This window comes from Terrapene carolina, unplaced genomic scaffold (genome assembly GCF_002925995.2).
Source record: "Terrapene carolina triunguis isolate 2854851 unplaced genomic scaffold, T_m_triunguis-2.0 Scaffold84, whole genome shotgun sequence".
Classification (NCBI taxonomy): domain Eukaryota; kingdom Metazoa; phylum Chordata; order Testudines; family Emydidae; genus Terrapene; species Terrapene triunguis.
In genome coordinates this window covers 1327640-1353972 of record NW_020664435.1, presented here as the reverse complement: position 1 = coordinate 1353972, position 26333 = coordinate 1327640, and the positions used below count along the sequence as shown (strand labels likewise).

Below are 26333 nucleotides of genomic sequence, written 5' to 3'. Positions count from 1 at the left end.
GAATCAAAACAAACAAGCAAGCTGCCAGCCTCCCAAGCCCATCCCCTCCTCTACCACCAACCTGTTTTGTTTTGTTGCATATTGAGATCTCAAAAATGCACCAAAGGAATTCCACCAGAATCTTGAAAAGATGTATCTTGATGCAGAAAATAAGCATGAAAAACTCCAGTGCAAAGGGGAAATAATTGTTCTGCTCTGTTTGGCACTGGTGGAGCAAATTGGCTTCAGCTGGAGAATTGTCCTGTTTTGGGCACCACACTTTCAGAATGGTTTGGACAAATTGGCGAGAGTCTATAGGAGAGCAACAAAAATGATAAAAGGTTTAGAAAACACGACCTATGAGGAATGGTTAAAAATAAGGCATGTTAATCTTGAGAAAAGAAGACTGAGGGGGGGATAACAGCCTTCAAATATGTTAATGGCTGTTATAAAGAGGATGGTGATCAATTGTTCGCCATGTTCCTCTGAAGGCAAGAAAAGAAATAATGGGCTTAATCTGCACGAAGGAAGATTTATGTTTCTAACTATAAAGATAGTTAAGTGCTGGAATAAGTTACCAAAGAAGGTTGTGGAATCCTCGTCATTAGAGGTTTTTAAAAACAGGTTCAATAAACATCAGTCACAATGGTTCAAGTATACTTGGTCCTGCCTCAGTGCAGGGGGATGGACTAGATGACCTCTTGCAGTCCCTTCCAGCTCTGCATGTCTGTGATTCTGTTTTTTAAAAAACAAATGTATAAATCCTGGAAAAGTAATGTCTTACAGATTTTATGATGCATCAAAGGAAATCAGTGGCAAAATTCACATGGACTTCAATGGTGGAAGATCAGGCCAGATACGGGTAGTTTCTCAATGATAGCTCTAGGAGAAAATCATAGATCACCGATGCTCACATAAATATTTTTAAAATATTAATAAATCCATATTCTTGCTCTAATTCATGGGTGATTGACTATAATGTACAATAACTTTGATTTAAACATTTGTCAATTGATTAATTATTTACAATACTTTGTATTTTTTAGAGTATGGGTTGTTTTTTTGAAGATTCCATCCCAGTAACAGTATGCATGATGTAACGTAAGAAAAAGCAATAATCTTTTCACAACTGTATTGGTCAGATTATCCATGATACATGCATTTGGTGGAATGCATTTTCATTTAAATATAAATCACCAGATGGAGTCTGTTAAACCTTTATATGAACGAAATATTTCTGAATGATTTCTAAGTTTAGGACTAAGTTGCAGAAAAAGTGTTATCTTGTTTTGATTCCTTTCTAATAGTCACTTTTAGAAATTTTTGATAACAGGAAGTGAGTGAAGAAATACACTCCCGTGTACAGACAGAAGATCCTCTCATTTACAAGGCTGATGTTGAAGTGTTTGTTTTTCATTTAAAAAAATAACTTCTCTGTTTTTACAGTAACTTCCTGGAAATGTAAACCAGGAACGTAAACCAGTTCTCAAAACTATTTTTATTTCATCACTCATGCACACTGGTTTGTTACGATGCAGTTACTCAAGAGTGCTGGGCTGGAATTGATTTAGTTGTACTAGTCATAGCTATTTAAAGTAAATTTAGTGCTTGTAAAAATTACCAGTTTGACAGCCTTGGAGACTGAGTCCTGGTCTACGCTTCAAAATGCTTGCCACTCTAGTTATATCTGTACCAGCAAATCCTCCTAATGTAGACCACAGCTTATATTGGCAAAAAAAAAAAATGCTTTTGCTGGTATAGCTTATACATAAGAGCATAGGACTGGAAGGGACCATTTGAGTCATAGAGTCCAGTCCATTGGCCATTCATAAACCTATTAAGATCCATCTTTAAACAAGTTGTTTGCCCCCACTACTCCCACTGGAAGGTTGTGACAGAACCTCACTCCTCTGATGGTTAGAAACCTTCTTCTAATTTCCAGCCTAAATTTATTCATGGACAGTTTATATCCATTTGTTCTTGTGCCAGCATTGTCCTTCAGTTTAAATAGCTCTTCTCTTCCCTGATGTATTTAAATGTATACCAGATCCCCAAGCAAAATCAGCATTAATGGAAAAAAGGACTTTTATGTCGGTTTACCTGCATCTATACAAGGGCTTTAGCTGGTGTAGAAGTGTAGTAAAAAAAAATCTGACCCTAACTTTCATTACTATATTGTCAAAGATTCTAGTGTAGACCTGGCCTAACATCTCAGATATAATTCACTCTATCCTTTCAGTGAACTGGGTGATAGATTGTTTAAAACAAAATGACCATTGAAGCATTTGGTATTAGTCCAAAATATTTCTTTAAGATGAAGAATGTGGATGTGCAGAAAAATTCCATTATTTTAGAATAGAGATTTGTGGGAATTATTTTGATATCCTGTTGCTATGTTACTGCCTTCTGCAAGCCTACTGGTGATGATTGAATCCTTGGCTCATTCTCCTTATATCTCTCAACCATATCTTATGCATGTGTTGGAATATTGCACAAGAGATTCGGCAATGAAAATCTACATCCTATGATTTCTACATCTATTTAACCATGTTTGAGAAATAGAAATGGTTGCTAAGTAGGAAGCTCTATCTGCTTCTGTAACACCAATATTCATTTCTTCACTGTGGAAGAGTAATTTTATTAGAGTTGGAAGGAAGGTCACCATGACCAAACATGTTTGCCTTTTGACAATGGCACAATTATCTCCAGAAAGGTTTTATGTAATTTAATCATCTGGAGCAATCAAAATGTTAATTGACTGATAGGTAGAGCGTTCCCATAGCTAGAATCAAACAGCAGATCTGGAAAAACATTTGTGGTGCTTACACATCCCAGGACTCCTTATAGATCCCACTGGAGAAGGTCAAGGAGTTGCATCACAAGTTGCTGGATATTTTACAATGTCATCTGTCAAATTGCCCTTCCCATCAATGAGGCTTTGTTAGATTTCACAAAGACAAATTGGCATAACCGAACGACAGTACCACCCACCTCTAAGAGGACTGATAAAATAAATATTATGTCTCATCAAAGGACTTCGAGTTTTTGTTTTCCAATCCTTCTCCCAGTTCCCTCATTGTCAAGGTAGTAATTGAGTGTGGAAAGCAGCACCACACTAAAACAATGCCATACAACAGGGAACAAAAATGTCTCAACATATTAAGTCGTAAATCCTACTTATCTACAACTCTGCAATTCAGGATGTCCAACTATCAGGTACTTGTGGCAAAGTGTAACTGTATCAGCCTCTCCAAGTTACTTCATTTATTGAGCACTTTCCACCAAAACAGAGGGAACAATTTCAGGCAGTCATAACGGAGGGCCAGCTTCTGGCCAGAACATCCCCCATAACCTCTCTGGACATTACTGATGCTGCTTCTCGTTCCATCTCTACGGCAGTTGTCTTGCATAAGGCTTCTTGGCTTCAGCTTTTGCGGTTTTGAAGGGAGGTACAGAATACAGAAGAGGACCTTGCCTTTGACAATTCCAAGTTGTTCACCAAAAATATGGACAAGTCTCTACATACCTTAAAAGACTCTAGGAGCACTCTGCAGTCTCTGGGAATTTACACACCTGCAAATAAAAGGAGATATAGTAGGTCCCATACAGCTCAGAGATCTTGCCCTGTTCTATTTGCCAGATTTCAAAAACCCTCTGAACCCCAAGAAAGAGACAAACGTTCCAGAGGAAGAGAGTGACCACCACATCTGGATCGAACATACAACCTCATCATAATCTGAAAATTAATTTTGACAGTCTGGTTGAGGGTCCAAGTCATTCCCCATCTTTTGAGTTCTCAGCTGCAAAAATTCACATGCCTTGGAGCAAACGCTACAAACAAGTGGGTCTTGGGGATCTTAGCATCAGGATATTAGATCCATTTTACCTCCCCTCCCTCCATCCCAGCCCCTTCCCTGTCCCTCTCCAGGGATCCCTCTCACAAGCACCTACTAAAACAGGAAATCAACTCCATTCTGACCATAGGAACTATTGAACCAGTACCTGCTCAACACTGAAGGAAGGAGTTCTATTCAAAGTACTTCCTGGCTCCTCAACAAATTTGTGAAGGTACAGAAATTCAAAACGGTAACATTTGCAGCAATAATCCCTTCATTGGACCAAGAGGATTGGTTCTCGGTACTCGACCGACAAGATACTTATTTCCAAATAGTGATCCACCCTTTCCACGGGAAATTTTTGTTTTACGTTAGGAAAAGATAATTTTCTTTATCCAGCTGCCCCAAACTGTTGTACTAGAATCCTAGGACTGGAAGGAACCTCGAGAGGTCATCTAGTCCAGTCCCCTGCACTTATGGCAGGACTAAGTATTATCTAGATTTATTATCTAATAACAACAGATCCCCATCTGTATGGGGATGAGGAGCTCACCTGAATACTCATATTGTTCAGGGCAGGTGGTCACCCCACAAGACCACCCGACACATCAACATACTGGAATTCAGAGCAGTCAGAAATACTTGGCTCCATCTTATGCCATTGAACAGAGGCAGGTGTATCAAGATCATGATGGACAATGTGGCCCGAATGTTTTATATCAATCGGTAAGGAGGAACGAGACCATCTTCCCTGTGTGACAAAGCTATAAGACTATGGAATTGGTGCATACACAGTCATAGTCACCTATCTTCAGTGTACCTTCCTGGCAATCAGAACATCGTATCAGATATTCTCAGCAGACGTTTCTCACAAGATTTCGAATGGAAGCTAGACCCTTGGCTTCTCAATTGCACACGGTAGGAGCCCTCAGCTGGGGCGCCCCCAGCCAATGGTGCCGGAACCGGGATGGCCAGGAGCCATGTTCCCTCACTTTTTAACGTGGGCATAGTTTAGGGTGGCAGGGGGCGGCGGTGTCCCTCCAAACTGCAAGCCTCGGCCAAGCATGGAGCAGCGCCAACAGGGGATGTGCTTCGAGGCGGGGAAACTGATCACCATTATCAGCTTCCCCCCCCCCCCCCGCTAAGCACAGCCCCTGCCGGCACTGCTCTGTGCCTGCCCGAGGCTTGCAGTTTGGGAGGACACAACCACCCCCTGCCACTCCAAAATATGCCCATGTTAAAAAGTGGGGGGCATGGCCCCTGGCCTCCCCCAGTTCCACCCACACACTACTACAAAGGTTCTGGCACCCTTTCCCCCCAGCCTTGCCCCTCCCTGGCTCTGGACCCAGTGCTTGGGGATTAAAGGGGCCTTGGGCTGTCTGTGGGGGCAGAGGAGGACTACAGCACCTCCCTGACCACAGGGCCCTGGGCAGTTGCCCACCTGTAAGGCTGGCCCTGCCCCCCCCAAGTGATTATGCTCTCCCATAGCATGAGACCCTCACATATGCGCTGCCCGCTGCTCTCAATGCTGCCCAACTCAGAAGGCAGTGCCTTTGTCAGCAGCAGCGCAGAAATAAAGGTGGCAATAGCGTGACCTCCCCATAGTAGCCTTGCAGCACCCCCAACCCTCTTTTGGGTCTGGACCCCCAGGGTTATAACACCATGAAATTTCAGATGTAAATATCTGAAACGGTGAAATTGATGATTTTTAAAATCCTATGACTGTGAAATTGACCAAAATGGATTGTGAATTTGGTAGGACCCTATTTATGAGACCTCCCTTTGAATCAAGGGTGACCCTTTCTCTACTAAACGCATCAGCGAAGATGGCGTTTTTGGTAGCCATTACATCTACTCTAATTGTTGAAGAGATAGGGACCTTTAAGGCACACACCCCCTTCATGATATTTTTCAAAGATAAGGTTTTAGTACTACCACACCCCAAATTCTTATCTAAGGTTTCAACTGAATTTCATATTAACCAGGTCATGAACTTCCCAGTTTTCTTCCGTAAGCCACATTTGATTAAAGAGGATGCTGCACTGCACATACTCAATGTCAATATTGTATTAGCCTTTTACCTAGACATAACTTACCAGTAATTCATATAGAAAATCTCGCAGACTTTTAGTATCAATTGCTGACAGATGTAAGAGATCTACAATTTCCAACCAAATACTCTGTAGGTGGATATCAGGATGTGTCGTTTCTTGTTATGCATCTAATGATATTCAAACTCCTCCTAGGATATTATCCTGTTCTCAGGGCCGGCTCCAGCATTTCTGCCGCCCCAAGCAAAAAAAAAAAAGCCGCGATTGCCGGCGGCAATTGGGAGGAAAAAAAAAAAAAGCCGCGATCGGCGGCGGCAGTTCAGTGGCAGGTCCTTGGCTCCTAGAGGGAGTGAGGGACCTGCCGCCCCCGACTTGCCGCAGGTGCCGCCCCTCTCCCTTGGCCGCCCCAAGCACCTGCTTGTTAAGCTGGTGCCTGGAGCCGGCCCTGCCCGTTCTACAAGGTCTTTCTCTACCTCAGTGGCTTTTCTCAAGAATTTTTCCGTCACTGAGATCTGTAGAGCTGCAGCTTGGATCTCTATACATGCTTTTTCAAAGCATTTTGCAGTAATCAATAATACAGCTTTGGATGCTGTTTGGCTCTGCAGTATTATCTAAAGCAGGAGTTCTCAAACTTCATTGCACCACAACTCCCTTCTGACAACAAAAATTACTACACGACCCCAGGAGAGGGGACCGAAGCCTGAGCCCGCCCAAGTCCCGCTGCCCTGGGGGGTGGGGGGGCAAAGCCCAAGGGATTGAGCCCCAGGCAGAGGGCCTGTAACCTGAGTCCTGCCACCCAGGGCTGAAGCCCGAGGCCTTTGGCTTTGGCCCTGAGGGGGGAGCATCAGCTTTGGCCCCGGGCCCCAGCAAGTCTAATGCCAGCCCTGGCAACCCCATTAAAACGGAGTCGCAACCCACTTTGGGGTCCCGACCCACAGTTTGAGAACCGCTGATCTAAAGTATTAGGCCTGGTCTACACTACGAGTTTAGGTCGACTTTAGCAGCGTTAAATCGAATTAAGCCTGGACACGTTCACACAACGAAGCCCTTTCTTTCGACTTAAAGGGCCCTTTAAACCGGTTTCTTTACTCCACCTCCGACGAGGGGATTAGTGATAAAATCGGCCTTAGCGGGTCGGATTTGGGGTAGTGTGGACGGAATTCGACGTTATTGGCCTCCGGGAGCTATCCCACAGTGCTTCATTGTGACCGCTCTGGACAGCACTCTCAACTCAGATGCACTGACCAGGTAGACAGGAAAAGCCCCGCGAACGTTTGAATTTCATTTCCTGTTTGCTGAGCGTGGAGAGCACAGGTGACCACGCAGAGCTCATCAGCACAGGTAACCGTGATGGAGTCCCAGGATCGCAAAAGAGCTCCATCATGGACCGAACGGGAGGTACGGGATCTGCTCGCCATATGGGGAGATGAATCAGTGCTAGCTGAACTCCGTAGCAGTAAACGAAATGGCAAAATATTAGAAAAGGTCTCCAAGGCCATGAAGGACAGATGCCATAACAGGGACGCACAGCAGTGCCGCGTGAAAATTAAGGAGCTAAGGCAAGCCTACCACAAAGCCAGAGAGGCAAACGGAAGGTCCGGGGCAGAGCCGCAAACATGCCGCTTCTACGCGGAGCTGCATGCCATGCTAGGGGGTGCAGCCACCACTACCCCAACCGTGTGCTAAGACTCCCTCACTGGAGAAACACACAGGGAAGCGGGTTCGGGGTACGAGGAAGATGAGGATGAAGATAATGTAGATAGCTCACAGCAGCAAGGAAGCGGAGAATCTGGTTTCCCCAACAGCCAGGATATGTTTATCACCCTGGACCTGGAACCAGTAACCCCCGAACTCACCCAAGGCGTGCTCCCAGACCCTGAGGGCACAGAGGGGACCTCTGGTGAGTGTACCTTTGTAAATATTACACATGGTTTAAAAGCAACCGTGTTTAATGATTAATGATTAATTTGCCCTGGCAATCGCGGCCAGTACAGCTACTGGAAAAGTCTGTTAACGTGTATGGGGATGGAGCGGAAATCTTCCAGGGACATCTCCAGAAAGCTCTCCTTCATGTACTCCCAAAGCCTTTGCAAAAGGTTTCTGGGGAGGGCTGCCTTATCCCGTCCGCCATGGTAGGACGCTTTACAACACCAGGCCAGTAGCACGTAGTCTGGAATCATTGCATAACAAAGCATGGCAGGGTATGGTCCCGGTGTTTGTTGGCATGCAGACAACATCCATTCCTTATCGCTCTTTGTTATCCTCAGGAGAGTGATATCATTCACGGTCACCTGGTTGAAATGGGGCGATTTTATTAAGGGGACATTCAGAGGTGCCCCTTCCTGCTCTGCTGAACAGAAATGTTCCCCGCTGTTAGCCACGCGGTGGGGGGGAGGGGTGAAGTGATCATCCCCAATAATTGGGTGTGGGGGGGAGGGGAGTTAGTTGGGTTTGTGCTGCATGTTAACCCGGAAACCACAGCCCCTCCTTTTACATTGCAAACCCATTTTAAATGGCCAACCCAACGGGTGCTTGGTATGGGAAATGAGGGCGCTACTGTTTGAAACCATTCCCACATGTTAAGAAGGTTAAAAAAGCCAAAAGACTGTGGCTTACCATGGCTGCCTGCAAGCTGAAATCTGTGGCCTGGCACTGCGTGAGTGATCTCTCACACCAAATCAGCAGGCCCTCAATATAAGAGGAAAAATGCGACCTTGTAACGAAAGCACGTGTGCTGTGTAATGTGAACAGCAAAATTTAACGTGAAAGAGTGTACCCATTCTTCTCTAAAATGTGTCTTTTTTAACCACCTCTCCCTTCTCCTCTACCAGCTGCAAATGTTTCTCCTTCACAGAGGCTAGTGAAGATTAGAAGGAGAAAACGGCGGACTCGGGATGATATGTTCACGGAGCTCCAGATGTCCTCCCACGCTGAAAGAGCACAGCAGAATGCGTGGAGGCAGTCAATGTCAGACTACAGAAAAGCACAGTATGAACGAGAGGAGAGGTGGCGGGCTGAATTACGGGATGAACAGAGCAAGTGGCGGGCTGAAGATGATAGGTGGTGTCAGCTTGCAGACAGAAGGCAAGAGTCGATGCTCCGGCTGCTGGAGCATCAAACTGATATGCTCCAGCGTATGGTTGAGCTGCAGGAAAGGCAGCAGGAGCAGAGACCGCTGCTACAGCCCCTGTGTAACCAACAGCCCTCCTCCCCAAGTTCCATAGCCTCCTCACCCAGACGCCCAAGAACATGGTGGGGGGGCCTCCGGCCACCCAGTCACTCCACCCCAGATGATTGCCTGTGCATCAGAAGGCTGGCCTTCAATAAGAGTTAAAGTTTTAAACTTCAGTGTGTCCTTTTCCTTCCCTCCTCCCCCACCCATCCCGGGCTACCTTGGCAATTATCCCCCTAGTTGTGTGATGAATTAATAAAGAATGCATGAATGTGAAGTAACAATGACTTTATTGTGTCTGCAAGTGGTGCTCGAAGGGGGGAGGGGAGGGTGGGGTGGTTGGTTTACAGGGAAGTAGAGTGAACCAGGTCGGGGGGGGCGGAGGGTTCATCAAGGAGAAACAAACAGAAGTTTCACACCGTAGCCTGGCCAGTCACAAAACTCGTTTTCAAAGCTTCTCTGATGCACACCACGCCCTGCTGTGCTCTTCTAACCGCCCTGGTGTCTGGCTGCGCGTAATCAGCGGCCAGGCGATTTGCCTGAACCTCCCACCCCGCCATAAATGTCTCCCCCTTACTCTCACAGATATTGTGGAGCGCACAGCAAGCAGCAATAACAATGGGGATATTCTTTTCACTGAGGTCTGAGCGAGTCAGTAAGCTGCGCCAGCGCGCTTTTAAACGTCCAGATGCACATTCCACCACCATTCGGCACTTGCTCAGCCTGTAGTTGAACAGGTCCTGACTACTGTTCAGGCTGCCTGTGTACGGCTTCATGAGCCATGGCATTAAGGGGTAGACTGGGTCCCCAAGGATCACAATAGGCATTTCAACATCCCCAACGATTATTTTCTGGTCCGGGAAGAAAGTCCCTTCTTCCAGCTTTCGAAACAGACCAGAGTGCCTGAAGACGCGAGCATCATGTACCTTTCCCGGCCATCTCACGTTGATGTTGGTGAAACGTCCCTTGTGATCCACCAGGGCTTGCAGCAGCATTGAAAAGTACCCCTTGTGGTTTATGTACTCGGTGGCTTGGTGCTCCGGTGACAAGATAGGGATATGGGTTCCGTCTATCGCCCCACCAAAGTTTGGGAATCTCATTGCAGCAAAGCCATCCACTATGGCCTGCACGTTTCCCAGAGTCACTACCCTTGATATCAGCAAGTCTTTGATTGCCCTGGCAACTTGGATCACAGCAGCCCCCACAGTAGATTTGCCCACTCCAAACTGATTCCCAACTGACCGGTAGCTGTCTGGCGTTGCAAGCTTCCACAGGGCTATCGCCACTCGCTTCTCAACTGTGAGGGCTGCTCTCATCCTGGTATTCTGGCGCTTCAGGGCAGGGGAAAGCAAGTCACAAAGTTCCATGAAAGTGCCCTTACGCATGCAAAAGTTTTGCAGCCACTGGGAATCGTCCCACACCTGTAGCACGATGCGGTCCCACCAGTCTGTGCTTGTTTCCCGGGCCCAGAATCGGCGTTCCACGGCATGAACCTGCCCCAGTAACACCATGATTTCCACATTGCTGGGGCCTGTGCCTTGTGGGAGGTCTATGTCCATGTCAATTTCCTCATCACTCTCGTCGCCGCGCTGCAATCGCCTCCTCGGCTGGTCCTGGTTTTGCTCCAGGACAATGCGCGTGGTGTTCATAGTGCTCATAATTGCCGCGGTGATCTGAGCGGGCTCCATGATCCCAGTGCTAGCTATGGCGTCTGGTCTGAAAAAAGGCGCGAAACTAGTATCTGAGGGAGGGAGGGAGGGGTGAGTGACGACATGGCGTACAGGTACAGGGAATTAAAATCAACAAAGGTGGCTGTGCATCAGGGAGAAACACAAACAACTGTCACACAGAATGCCCCCCCCCCCAAAGATTGAACTCAAAACCCTGGGTTTAGCAGGCCGTTGATTTCACGGAGGGAGGGGGAAGCAAATGAATACAGAACAAATCTATTTTTTACATCTTAAGCTGGCAGACGACGGTGCAGCATGACTGATAGCCCTCGGCATCTTCTGCGTGCTTGGCAGCAAATACTGGGCGCTTGGCAGAAAATAGCATACTACGACTGATAGCCATCATCGTCAAGACAGTTCGATAGGACTGAGCATGTCTGCCCAGGTGCCCATGATTGACAGCCACTGCAGTACGATGACGACGGATACCAATCGTAATATACCATCTTCTACCAAAAGGCAAGGGGCTGCTGTTGTGTGCAATGCAGCCCCACGTCTGCCAGCCCCACGTCTACCAGCACCCAGATCGCCAATGAAGGCTACCAGTCGTACTGCACCGTCTACTGCCAAAAGGCAATTAGCTGCTGCTGTGTAGCAATGCAGTACCACGTCTGCCGGCACCCAGAGGACATATGGTGACGGTGAGCGGAGCTGAGCTGAGCGGGCTCCATGCTTGGCGTGGTATGTTGTCTGCACAGGTAACCCAGGTAAAAAGGCGCGAATCGATTGTCTACCGTTGCTCTGATGGAGGGGGAGGTGCCTGACGACATGTACCGAGAACCCCCCGCGACACTGTTTTGCATCATTCAGGCATTGGGATCTCAACCCAGAATTCCAATGGGCGGCGGAGACTGCGGGAACTGTGGGATAGCTACCCACAGTGCAACGCTCCGGAAGTCGACGCTAGTCTCGGTACTGTGGACGCGGTCCGCTGACTTAATGCACTTAGAGCATTTTATGTGGGGACACACACAATCGGCTGTATACAACTGATTTCTATAAAACCGGCTTCTATAAATTCGACCTAATTTCGTAGTGTAGACATACCCTTAGACTTGACTCCAACGCCCCTTCCCCCTGATGAGGGTACTGCTCAGTAATCACCTGAAGTAGAGCACCTCGAAGGACAGTGCTTGAAGAAGGAGGAGAGCTTACTCACTCTGTGCAATAACTAGCTCATTGAGATGTGTCCACCTATGGGTGTTTCTCTACCTGCCCTCCTCCTCCTCTGCTTTAGAGTTTCCTTTATGGGACTTTGCAGTGGAGAAGGAACTGAGAAGGAACATGCTCATGCAGTCCTATATAGCTTTGGTGCAGGACACTAGCTGTATAGAGCAAATGCACAGGCCTAATGGACACTGCTGCCAAAAATCTCTGATCAAAGGTACCTGGGGCCCATGCGCACCTGAAGCGGAGCAATCAAAGTGGAACGCATCTCAAAGAACTACAGTTACTGCATTAGGCAAGTAACTTCTCCTGCATAAGCTGCAGTTCTGAAAGGAGGAACATGCGGTTTTACCAAAGCAGATTCAGTTCACATTTTATAAAAAGATTCTCTAATAACGTATGGGGATGTGAGGTTTTAAAAGCAGCATTTATCACTGAAGCAGAAGACAGTCCCCTATTATTAGAGTCCTTCAGCTGTGATAATTCTACTCAATTAGCAAAACGCTTTAATTAATGTAGTTTAGTTTAAAAGCAGGAAGAAAAGGTTAGTCATGCTTTCTTTTTATGTGTTACAGAAAATGTTTTCTAATAAATTTCTTTTATTGCTTTCTACTCAAGCAATTAAATGTAATCCAACTTCTGGAGTTTGTAAGTTAAATCTTAGCTTGTATTGTACCTTTAATTGAATTTCCTTTTTTAAGCACAAATACTTTTTTTTAATTATTTTAAACTTTTTGCTGGCATTTCAAAATATCAGCCTTATCTAGTATAGTTAAGAGAACTTGGAGCCCAGTCATCAGATTTTTAAAGCCACAGAAAAGGATTAATTTATTCTCTGGTCTGTATCAGTTCTTAGCCCTGATTTTAGTTGAGTTTAACACAGCAACAGTAGGAGATCACATGACTTCCTTATATTTACCACATATTCTGCACTTTGACAGTAAAATGATCATATTCTGGTGCATTCATTAACACTCCCAAAGATGTTCTGTATACCTCAGTATTGAACATTCAGGGGAGAAATATCTTGAAGTCACCTAACCTTATGGGTGGAATCTTGTGTAGGGTTCCCAGTTAATGTATAACCAATGAATGCCTTGTTTTATCACACATACTGGTTCTGGAGGTCTAGACTACTGGATTTCTGATATTAATGGAATTTATTGATAAACAAGTACATTCTGGGACAAATTTTTGATGTAAAACTTCATTAAACTCTTTCCAGATTGGGATTTGTCATATAATCTATCAGAAAAGGCTGCTTTTGCATATATTTCTTTGTTCAATGGTGGCTAGACTCTGACTGGAATGCAGCATTACTGCAGTCATACCACTGTAGAAATCAAATTAGCTGTTTAAAATGCCAAGAATTCAGCCCTAATTTGCATTTCCTGTTTTAGAAGAGACAAGGTTGGGGACACACTGCTGCAAAACACAGCTGCCTTTGTAGCTCATGCCACTAGATTTTGCAGAGTAGAACAGTTCCATTAGCTTTCTGAGCACCTGGCACGAGACCACAAAGAGTTTGATAGTGCTGCAATTATCAAGGGTGAGAGACACATTGACATTTCTCTCCTCACCCGCTTGGCAGATGGCAGAGTAGGAGAGTACTTCACTGTTGGCACTAGGGAGTATACAGCCTATGTTACTATTATCCTGTTTTTTTCATACAAAGACACACTCACCCTGTAATCATTATGTGGGATATGTTTTTGAAAACAACTTATTTTAATAGTTTCATTTTAAAATAACAGTTTGGTTTTGTAATTTTTTTATTTGTAAACAATTTTGATTATTAGGAAGCTACTTAAATAAATGCTTTAAAGAGGTTACTATAACTCTGCCTAGTTCTGTAGCAGATTTTCTTCAGAGTATACATTTTCTCTTTTCTTGTTTTTTTCATTATTTGTGATAGATTCAGATCCTTTGTTTTAATTTTATCATTGTAAACTGCTAGGAAGGGTTTTGCTGTGTTATATCTATGACCTATTACCGTATTTTGGGGACAATTTTTCTGAAAGTGGATGTATTTGAGTCAGATTTGTAAAATTATACTAGTTTTGTTTAAGGAATACTAAAATGAAGATGGACTATAAAATGAATACTGCATCCTATTTCTTTTTACTCTTCTGAAAATTTCTAGAACTGTTCTTTGGTCTTCCTGAGTCAACTGCAGTTCTATTCAAGGATTAGATTTTGAAATTAGATACACTTTCTTTTAAAATGTTCTCTTGACTCAAACCTACCCACAGTGGTGGATTTTGATTAGATTTTTCAGATATTTTCCCATATTTTTTACTAATGTTGTTTCTGAATTGCGTATTAGGAAGTGGGGAGAATGCAGTAGGAGGAATAAGTAGGTTTAACAGTAACCAATGTGGGTTTTTTTGGGGAAGGTGTTATAAGTGGAGCTGTAGCTCCTAAAATTGTTTTTGGTAGTACTTAATGTTTTAAAACATTTTCACTAGGTTCTGTAGGGTGGAATTGCACTTGACTTTACCATCTTAAAGTCCAAGACATTTTAACTAAGCTCACAAACTTTTATGTTTCTTTTTTAAATAGTTTTTAAAGGACAGTAACCCACATCATAAATACCTCTCATTTAATTCTACACAGTTTACAAACAATAAAACTTCCTGTTTTTAAGAGGTCATGAATGGAGTAAGAATGGAGACTGAGCTCTTGATAAATCAGAGTTTTGTTTAAGTATAGGGTTTTTTTTGGCTGGTACAAAAATCTAACTGTTCAAATGTTAAAAGTAAATACAATTACTTAGTGGTTTTCAGAGCTGGCTTTAGAATTTTTGAGCAGGTTTGCAAATTTTTTTTTTTTTTTGCCCTTTTCCAGTCTGTTCTCTCCACTCCCTAGAAAAACAAACAAACCCAAACCAAAATAAAAAAGGGGAACTGTGGAGGCAAAAACCCTAGGTGGCTTCAAGACTGAATTTGGTAAGTTTATGGACGGGATGGTATGATGGGACTCCCTATGATGACATGTGGCCCATCCGCAACTGCCAGTAGCAAAAGTCCCCATGGCTGGAGACGGGACACTAGATGGGGAGGGCTCTGAGTTACTATGGAAAATTGTTTTCCAGGTGTCTGGCTGGTGGGTCTTGCCCACATGCTCAGGGTCTAACTGATAGCCATATTTGGAGTCAAGAAGAAATTTTCCCCCGGGTCAAATTGGCAGAGATTGTGAGGGGGTTTCGCCTTCCTCTGCAGCATGGGACATGGGTCACTTTGAGGCTTAAACTAGTGTAAATGGTGAATTCTCTGTAACTTGAACTGTAACTTTAAACCATAATTTGAGGACTTCAGTAACTCAGACAGAGGTTAGGGTCTGTTTCAGGAGTAGGTGGGTGAGGTTCTGTGACCTGCAATGTACAGGAGGTCAGACTAGATGATGGTCCCTTCTGACCATAAAGTCTGAGTCTATAAAGCCCACTAATCAATTCCTATCCTCCCTCATCAAATCACTATGAGATTAGTCTTAGGCTACCCCTCAAACTTAATTGACATATTTACATAAAAAGTGTGCAGACTCTGAGGGAGGAAATTTAGGTTACCTCTCAGCTTCCTGCTGTGGAAGTGTAGTTAGCTGCTGGTGGTTTAGGTTTTCAAGGCTGTTCACAAGGAAATGGCTAGAAGTTTACTTTTCTACAATGAAAAATAGTTATCTTTTTCATGTATCTAGTTTACCCCTTTGAGGGGGCCTACAGCAATTGGATTCAGGCACCCAAACGTTAGCCCTGCTGGTGCCCACACTTTTTTACTGAAATTGTAATACTGGCAAATGAATCCCCTGCCTGCATCCATCAATGTCCCCTAGTTCCATGAGTTCTTTTTCTAATAACCTTCTCTTTCTCTTTTTTTCTTGTTCACCCTTTTGCCTTCTAGGTTGCTCCCACTTTTCTGTCTCTTCTGCCCCCCCCCAAAAGCAAAACACTTGAACAACATGCATTTTAATACATCCAAATGCAAAGTCATGCATCTAGGAACAAAGAATATAAGTCACACTTATAAGATAGGGGACTGTCTCCTGGAGAGCAGTGACTCTGAATAGGACTTAGGGCTCATGGTAAATAACCAGTTAATCATGAGCTCTTGGTGTGATGCAGTAGCTAAGAGGGTGAATACAGTCCTTGGATGTATAACAGGACAATACTGAGTGGAAGTAGAGATTACCTGTGCATGTGGCATTAGTGAGCCCATTGCTGGAATATTGTGTCTTGTCCTGATGTCCACACTTCAAAAAGGATGTTGACCAACTTGAAAGGGTTCAGAAAAGAGCTAAAAGAATTAGTCAAGTTCTGGAAAAATGCCTTATAGTGAAAATCTAACGAAGCTCAATCTATTTAGTTTGTCCAGGAGAAGGTTAAGAGGTAACTTGATAATGGTCTATAAGTACTTATCTGGGGAAGAAATTTCTGGTAGGAGCCGGTTCTTTGATCTAGCTGTAAAAGATGTTATCCAGTGACTGGAAGATGAAGCCAGACAAATTCAGAGTAGAAATAAGGTACAAATTTTTAATAGTAATTGATTATTATCAAGGGTAATTGATCATTGGAACAACTTACATAGGGATATATGGAGTCTTCATCACTTAAAGTCTTTAAATCAAGATTGAATGTATTTCTAAAAGATATGCTATAGCTCAAAGAGACATTATAGGTTTGATACAGAAATTACTGGGTGAGGGATTTTTGGCCTGTGTTATGCAGGATGTCTGACTAGATGTTTATAGACGTCCTTTCTGTCCTTAAAATCTTGAATCTATGACTACTTGCTGCTCATGGTGTGAAACGTCCTCTGGTAGTTTGGGCCGGCTGTATAAGTGCCATGAACCTGATGCTATATATGTAAGTTGAAGAAACCGCCTGCTGCTTTATCTGTAGCTGTGGAAGCAGGTTGCTTAGACCATGTGTGGAGTGATGATGGCAGAAAATCCATGGCTGTGGAGCTTTTCGTCTTCCACTACTTTCCTCTACCCCAATCTCCCTGCACCCTCAAAAAAATAGTCCTCCACAGTGGCTCATTTCCTCAGGTTGGGAAATTGATATAATAATCTTATCCTCTAGACGAGTGGTTCTTAACCTGGGGTGCCTGCACCCCATTGGGGTGCGAGACATGCCAGATTTTTTTAGAAGGTAAATCATCAAAAATACAAATTAAGCACCAGCACGTAAGTACAGCTACTTTGTTTCATCAAACCTATGTATTTATTAACATTATACATTTTTTAACTATTACTGTAATATACAAACAAAAAATATATCTAGGTTTAAAGAACTGACCTACTTCAACGATTTTTGATAAGGGCTGTGAGAAGATATTTTGATTTTTGACAAGGGGTGCGAGAACATATTTTGAGAACCAAAGGGGTGCAGGCTGCAATAAAGGTTAAGAACCGCTGCTCTAGACTCTCACTATTTTTGTTCGTTTATTTGTTTTTAAGAGGAAAGAAAAATGCTACTAAATTCTGTGGTCTGTGTTATACAGGAGGTCAGACTAGATGATCTCAATGGTCATCCATAAATGAAAAAAGACAAATATAGTATCTAAACACAAACTGCTATGCATACTGTGCTATCAAGCTCATATGTTTTATATTATATTGTATAAAATAGATAATATGTCAGTTAGTAGTACTTAGTCTTCCAGTTTTGAGGAATAACTTTTTTCCTCAGGTATGAATTATAAAGGTCCTTGTAAAAATGGATTTGTGAAATTTGTAGACTATAAACCCAGTTACATTTATTAAAAGATTCATCTGCTGATACATTTTTTTGTATTTAAAAATATGGTGATCAAATTTAGGTATGATCTTTGTAACTTGGCACTCAATTTCTCCAGGTTACACCAGTATAACTGAGAACAGAATTTAGCCCAATGCTGTTAGCTAAATTATTACATACAGTAAAATCTTTTTTATACGGCATGTTGGGGGAATGGGGGGGGGGCGGTAAGTGAAAAATTCCGGTTAACTAAGAGGGAGGGAGTTTGGGTGTGGGAGGGGGTGTGGGACGCGGGCTCTGGGAGGGAGTTCGGGTGTGGGAGGGGGCTCGGGCAGGGGGTTGGGGTGCGGGAGGGGTTTTGGGTGCTGGATTTGGGGGGCGCTCACCTCTGGTGGCTACCTGCAAGCGGCAAATTGTCCCTGCTGTTCCTAGGCGGAGGCACAGCAGACGACTCTCTGCACTGCCCCTGCCTAGCCCCAAGCGCTGATTCCGCAGTCCCGTTGGCCAGGAACTGTGGCCAATGGGAGCTGCGGGGAGCAGCACCTTCAGGCGGAGGCAGCACGCAGAGCCACCTGCTGCACCTCCACCTAGGAGCAGCAGGGACAATTTGCCGCTTGCGGGGAGCCGCCGGAGGTGAGCGCCACCTGGATCCGGCATCCCACACCCCCTCCTGCACCCCATGCCCTGAGCCCCCTCCTACTCCCAGAGCCCGTGCCCCACACCCCTTCCCATACCCCAATCCCCAGCCCCACTCCCCCTCCTGTACCTAAACTCTCTCCCAGAGCTCGCACCCCACACCCCCTCCCACACTCCGAACCCCTCATGGCTGTTCCTCCACCTAGGAGTATCAGGAACATGTCGCTTCTTCTGGGGAGCCACGCGGAGCCAGATAGGGAGCCTGCCGGCCCCACGCCAACTGCATTATAAACCGGATTTTCTAGGAAGATTAGAAATACTGGTTTATAGAGCTTTCCGGTTGGTACAGGGTCAGATAACACAGCTTTTACTGTATTATGTTTGATCCCTGTTTTTGTCAAGTGTGTTTCCTATTACTGCTCTTAAGATTTTAAGTCTGTAATTTCTCTGCGTCTTCCCTGATAACTCTCCTGTGTCCAAAAAAAGGTTTTAGATATAACTGTACGCTGAATGTTTCCCATGTATCTCTTGTCACATCTGAGTACTGGGATGGATTTTATCCCGCTCTAGAGTATTGTCTCTCTTAATCCTTGTTCTAGCTGATCCTATCCTCCTTTAATATTTCATCTTTCCCTGGAAGGAATTCATCTGGCATTGTCCCTCATTCTTCTTTGTAAACTTGTTAGGGAAAAAAATGATATATTTACCAATATCTACCTCCTCTGTCAGCAGACCTATGTGTTTACTTAGGCTTTCTCAGGAATGGATTCTGCCATGTTGAGTAGGAAAAGGGGAAAATTTTGTGCGTTTAGGGAGTGTTTCAGTGTTGACATGATGTCAAAGTAGAATTTTTTGTAATGTGGTAGTAAGGATTGAATTGCTTGTGTTTACTGTCAAGGATGGTGGGATTGCACAAGTTGAAATAAATAAATATTTTCTTTGCCATCTTTTAGCCAATGTGCTAACTCCTTCCTTAATCTCTAACTTTGTATGTACAAAAAGAATGAGGAATACTTGTGGCACCTTAGAGACTAACAAATTTATTTGGGCATAAGCTTTCGTGGGTTAAAACCTACTTCATCGGATGCATGCAGTGGAAAATACAGGAGGAAGATATATATACACAGAGAACATGAAAAAATGGGTGTTGCCATACCAACTCTAACGAGACTAATCAATTAAGGTGGGCTATTATCAGCAGAAGGAAAAAAAACTTTTGTAGTGATAATCAGGATGGCCCATTTCAAACAGTTGACAAGAAGTAACAGTAGGGGAAAAATTACCCTGGGGAAATGGTTTTTACTTTGTGTAATGACCCCTCCACTCCCAGTCTTTATTCAAGCCTAATTTAATGGTGTCCAGTTTGCAAATTAATTCCAGTTTATGCAGTTTCTCGTTGGAGTCTGTTTTTGAAGGTTTTTTGTTGAAGAATTGCGACTTTTAGGTCTGTAATTGAGTGACCAGGGAGGTTGAAGTGTTCTCCGACTGGTTTCTGAACGTTATAATTCTTGACGTCTGATTTGTGTCCATTTATTCTTTTGCGTAGAGACTGTCCGGTTTGGGCAATGTACATGGCGGAGGGGCATTGCTGGCACATGAAGGGATTTATCACATTGGTAGATGTGCAGGTGAACGAGCCTCTGATGGTGTGGCTGATGTGATTAGGTCCTATGATGGTGTCCCTTGAGTAGATATGTGGACAGAGTTGGCAACAGGCTTTGTTGCAAGGATAGGTTCCTGGATTAGTGTTTTTGTTGTTTGGTGTGTGGTTTCTGGTGAGTATTTGCTTCAGGTTGGGGGGCTATCTGTAAGCGAGGACTGGCCTGTCTTTCAAGATCTGTGAGAGTGAGGGATCATCCTTCAGGATAGGTTGTAGATCCTTGATGATGTGCTGGAGAGGTTTTAGCTGGGGGCTGAAGGTGACAGCTAGTGGTATTCTGTTACTTTCTTTGTTGGGCCTGTTCTGGAGTAGGTGACTTCTGGCTCTGTCAGTCTGTTTTATCACTTCAGCAGGTGGGTACTGTAGTTTTAAGAACGCTTGATAGAGATCGTGTAGGTGTTTGTCTCTGTCTGAGGGATTGGAGTAAATGCGGTTGTATCTTAGAGCTTGGCTGTAGACAATGGATTGTGTGATGTGGTCTAGATGAAAGCTAGAGGCATGTAGGTAAGTATAGCGGTCAGGTAGGTTTCCGGTATAGGGTGGTGTTTATGTGACCATCGCTTATTAGCACTGTAGTGTCCAGGAAGTGGATCTCTTGTGTGGACTGGTCCAGGCTGAGGTTGATGGTGGGATGGAAATTGTTGAAATCATGGCGGAATTCCTCAAGGGCTTCTTTTCCATGGGTCCAGATGATGAAGATGTCATCAATGTAGCGCAAGTAGAGTAGGGGCGTAAGGGACCGAGAGCTGAGGAAGCGTTGTTCTAAGTCAGCCATAAAAATGTTGGCATACTGTGGGGCCATGCGGGTAGGGCCTAAGGAGAGAGTCTACATAGCCAGACAATCCTGCTGTCAGGGTGCCTGAGATGATGGGGCGTCCAGGATTTTCAGGTTTATGGATCTTGGGTAGTAGATAGAATACCCCTGGTCGGGGTTAATAAAATAAATAAATTAATTAATGGAGATATCCTATCTCCTAGAACTGGAAGGGACCTTGAAAGGTCATCGAGTCCAGCCCCCTGCCTTCACTAGCAGGACCAAGTACTAATTTTGCCCCAGATCCCTAAATGGCCCCCTCAAGGATTGAACTCACAACCCTGGGTTTAGCAGGCCAATGCTCAAACCACTGAGCTATCCCTCCCCCCCGGCGTGTGTCTATGCAGATTTGTTCCTGTGCTTTTTCAGGGAGTTTCTTGAGCAAATGGTGTAGTTTCTTTTGGTAACCCTCAGTGGGATCAGAGGGTAATGGCCTGTAGAATGTCGTGTTAGAAAGCTGCCTAGCAGACTCCCGTTCATATTCCAACCTATTCATGATGACGAGAGCACCTCCTTTGTCAGCCTTTTTGATTATGATGTCGGAGTTGTTCCTGGGGCTGTGGATGGCGTTGTGTTCTGCACAGCTGAGGTTATGGAGCAAGTGATGCTGCTTTTCCACAATTTCAGCACTCTATGTAGAAGTCCAGTCAGTTGTTTCAACCTTCAGGAGGAGTCCACGCAGAATCCTTCTTTTTGTAGTGTTGGTAGGAAGGTTTCTGTGGATTAGTGTGCTGTTCAGAGGTGTGTTGGAAATATTCCTTGAGTCGGAGACATCGAAAGTAGGATTCCAGGTCACCGCAGAACTATATCATGTTCTTGGGGGTGGAGGGGCAGAAGGAGAGGCTCCGAGATAGGACAGACTCTTCTGCCGGGCTAAGAGTATAGCTGGATAGATTAACAATATTGTTGGGTGAGTTAAGGGAACCACTGTTGTGGCCCCTTGTGGCATGTAGAAGTTTAGATAGTTTAGTGTCCTTTTTCCTTTGTAGAGAAGCAAAGTGTGTGTTGTAAATGGCTTGTCTAGTTTTTGTAAAGTCCAACCACGAGGAAGTTTGTATGGAAGGTTGGCTTTTTATGAGAGTATCCAGTTTTGAGAGCTCATTCTTAATCTTTCCCTGTTTGCTGTATAGGATGTTGATCAGGTGGTTCCACAGTTTCTTTGAGAGTGTGTGGCACAATCTCTCAGCATAGTCTGTGTGGTATGTAGAAAGTAATGGATTTTTTACCTTCAGTCCTTTTGGTATGATGTCCATCTGTTTGCATTTGGAAAGGAAGATGGTGTCTGTCTGTATCTGTATGAGTTTTTTCATGAAGTTGATGGATTTCCACTTCATATGGCTAAATTCAGTGCCTTGTATGGTGACAGGTTTCAGAGTGGTAGTATTCTCTTAATCATTACCATTACCTCTTTTTTCTATCAGTATTGGCCTGTTTATAGTTAAAATATGTTTATTGCTGCATAGTCCACAAGACCATTATGTGGGTTTGTATTTCTTTCCATTGCTCCACTGTCCTTTACCTCCATTGCATTATACCAGGTGATTTATTTCTAGCTCTTCCCACCCCACATCTTTACTCTTGATGTTTAGCATATTGTGTTTTGTGTTGTGCAGCCAACTGCATCAAGATGGAACATTTAATTCTTGGACTTGTATTCTCAGAAAAATGAGAGTCAGTGCTCTTTTCCATTTTATGACAGAGCACTGAGTCAGGAAAAAAGTTGGGCATACATGTATATAAATACCATTTAAAGCATGTGTATAAGAACCATTGATGTCAGTGGGACTTAAACATGTGCTTAAAGTTAAGTTTCCCTGTATAGAGATGCTTTTCTGAATCAGGGCCAAGTTGCTGCCATCAGACTCATGGCAAGTTGCCAGTCCAGTCCTCAGTAGGGTAAATGTTGAGGGGCTCTGGCTTAGGTGCTCATGCAAACAACTGTGTACACCCCCCCAATAAACATCTGTCTTGATAGCTTGGAACTTGTTTTGAACAAGCATTAATGGGTGTGCTGCATCTTTATGTCAAATACAAAGAGTGATGAACAAGGATTAAGTTTAACTTTGAATTTTCTGGTCTTTGTTGGGTTAAGTGTTTATATAATCCTTTGCTATATAATTATGGCTAATTTGGCCTATTCCTTCCACTCCTTATATTTAGAATATCCTCCCAGTTAATGTTGGCCAGTTCACCGCTTCTGTGTATCATTCCAGCTGTAAAGTCCAAACTCCTGTTGTGTTATATTGTTTTGTAGTCCACCCACTAGGATTTTTAGATTATACTCTTTCTGGGGCAGGAACTCTGTTATTTATTTTTGTTTGGCACATTTTACCATTGTTTTATGTCATGTAAATCTATTGTGACATATACATCCTATGCTTTCACTATGTACTACAGTTCTTATCCTAGATTCAAATTCCAACCAGGTCAGTATCAATATGAATAGTTTGATTTTTATCAGGAATCACAAATGTATAAATAAAAAAGAATGATACAGTACATAGTGAAAATATAAGATTATAATAAAAACAAACGTAATGGACGTACGCGTTGAATTGCAAAGTATAAATTGTTGAGCTGGAAAAGTCAGGAGTAATCGTGGCATAGTATGCCATCACTATTTCTCACATAATTAACAAAAAATCATTTTTAGGCATCCTGGAATTAAAATTTGCAGAATGCTTTTGTATTACTCTTCTTTACTTGCCATAAACTGTATAATAGAGTATTGAATTTGTTTTTTTCCCCAGCATATTCTACTGGCATTGAAGTTTGTCATGGCGTTTGTGATTCCTGATAAACCACGGGATATCCAGATAAAACTGGCCAGGTTGGAATTTGAATCTCTAGAAGCTCTCAAACAGCAGGTATGGGCAACTCACTTGGGGAAACAAATGTACTAGTTTGGGGGACCAAAAGAAAAGGTAAATTATGGAAATTGTCAGTATTATGCTTCTGTTTCAATTGCATGGTATTAGATATTAGCATCTTAAAGGGACATACATAGTATCAATCTAAAATGTAAAATAATTTACAAATTGTTTTTAAAAAACCCTATTATTGATGCAGAAGCTTTCAGTGATTTAGTCATTGATCATTCCAATTAAAACAATTTTTGGCTGGAGTTTAACTATCCTTCTGTATTGTTTGCAGCCAAAATAAAGCAGTGTTTAACAGAAACAGAAGAAAATGCCTATCAATAAATATGAAATTGATTAGTATATTTTAATCACATCGACTGAAAAGCAAAAAGCAAACAGCATTAATGCTGAAAAGTAAATTAAATTTTAAGAAGTACTTTAAATTCTAATAATTTCAGTTATTGTTAGGTAACAGAGAGATCAACATTTTTAACCTGACAGTGTCTCATGAATTTGCCTTGAATTTGCCAGATTAGGTCAGGTATCTTTCATTTTTTTAAAAAAACACCCACTTTCTTGTTTATAATGATACTTTCTTTCCTTTGTAAAGAGCTTTGAAATATATGGATTTAAAGCTCTCTATAAAAAATGGTGTTCATTGAACTGGCATCACATGTAAATTGTGGTTGGCCACTGTATGGATGAATATTGTTATTGTAAGCACTCTTGGCATGGATTTTTTAAAATAATAATTTCAATATTTGTTTTGGGGGAAGGTTACCAAATAATTATATGAACATTATGTGAAAAAGGTAAACTAGATTACATTTTATTACCACATTATTATTAGCATTATTATTATTTTTTTATATAATTTACATTTCAGTTGTAAGTAACATGTATCCCTTAGGAAAACAATTAGCTAGATTTTTGTACTGCAGAATTGATAGAGGCAAATGCATACAAGGAGACAGTAGTGGAAACCACAACTGAAAGTAACTAGTATGTGGTAATCTCAAGTGGTGGGAAGAGATCTCTCAGGTAGAACATGCCTGTATGGCTACCCTCTACAAAGAAAATAGATGATGAGGGAAAATCCATGACCTAGTGGAAAGAGGAATAGCTATGTGGGGGAGGAACTGGGTGGACCTCCATAGGTTCCGAAAAATATTTGACTTTGAAGATATTTAGCTGAATGATCCAGTTACAGAAAGCAGACTTCCAGGGTAAAGATTAGCAAATAATGTAATTTTGTAATATTGGAAGCTAAAATGCGAAGTATCTGCAGTAGCTGATTACAATAAGCATTATGCACATAGCTGTCTGTCTTCACTGAATTAAACTAATGTTGCATTAAATCATTTATGAAAATAACCCTTTTTTATTTCTTTGTTTTATTTATGAACATGGGGATTTCCATCTTAACCTTCATAATTGCCAATATGTAAAAAAGTATTTCAGAGGCCAATTATCCATAAAAATAGGGATTTGGGACCACTGGGTCCTCAGCCACCAGAAAGTTGCATGTGAATTATGATGAATTTTAGGTTTTTCATGTGAGTATTTTAATTCTGGTGGTGGGCTTTCATCTGTTAGTTTTTGGCTCTTCTTAGAGATCTTGGGTGAAATCATGGCCCATTAAAGTCAAATGAGAGTTTTACCATTGACTTACTGGGGCCAGGATTTCATTCCTCATCTTCTGTCAGACTAAGAGTAGGATTTAAAGCAAAACCAAGTGAGACAAACAAAAACCCCACTTAGCCCTGTGTTGTCTGTCCCATGTTTTGGACTGTGATTGTGCATGAATGTGATAACTTTTCACAGAAACAAGCACAAAACAAGCATAAACTTTGCAAAAATACACCCAAAACCAACGTTAGGAAACCCCCCAAAGTTTCAGAGTTGAAGTCATATTCACACTCTCTCATCTTTCTTCCCTGCCACTTCAAAGTCCTTAGATTGTATTTTATACAGTGGAAATGAACTGGGGTGTAATAGGGCAGCATCATCAAATGTTCCTATCAACACAACATTAGCGTTCACATTGTCCCAATGGTCACTACTGATTTGCAGAGGCAATATACTTAGAGTATACCAGTTATAGACGAGTAATCGTCTGTACTCTGTGATCTTCAAGTGAAGTTGGAGAATACACTTTAACAAAAAAAAATCTTCTGTGGTATCTGGCAAAATATTATATTCATTTCAGCCAAACTGACTCCTGAAATATTACATTGCCATCACTATTAAAAACACATGGTCTTATATGATGTGTGTCCCTATCCAGGTCAAGACAGTCTTCCACAATAAAACCATAAAAAATAAAATCCAAATTAAAATTGAATCTAAGACTCTACAATTTAGTTTTGTAGTTCTCTAATGGGTTCATTGTGAAGTTACCAGGAGTTGACAGTAGTCTTACATATCCTCTACTTAACATTTTAAAGAGCAGGACTGCTGCTCTATTTTAGTTGCTCCTTTTCTCTATTTTCATTTTGTAGACAGGCAAAACTAGTTCATCCACTGAAACCTTAAGCACAAGTGAATAAAACCACCTTTGATTAGAATATGCCAGTTGGAATCTACTGAGTGTGGTTCAATATGAATATATTTGTCAGCAGTTAAGACTTAAACTTCCACCCTCACATCTATGCATTAATTACCATAATATGTGCTCGAGCCCCAAGTCTTCA

At 42.7% G+C, this 26333-nt stretch overlaps 1 protein-coding gene across 2 annotated transcripts in view; it reads left to right on the top strand.

Annotated features, from left to right (window-relative positions):
* ANO10 (anoctamin 10) overlaps positions 1-26333 on the top strand; it is a 246622-nt gene that overhangs the window by 143607 nt on the left and 76682 nt on the right. The window contains exon 12 of one of the 2 annotated variants that reach the window (XM_026649350.2): positions 23530-23646. The exons of the other annotated variant lie outside the window; for it this stretch is intronic. Within the exon in view, the coding sequence (XP_026505135.1) occupies positions 23530-23646 (117 nt within the window). The remainder of the gene's footprint in view (positions 1-23529; positions 23647-26333) is intronic. 2 annotated transcript variants of the gene reach the window in all.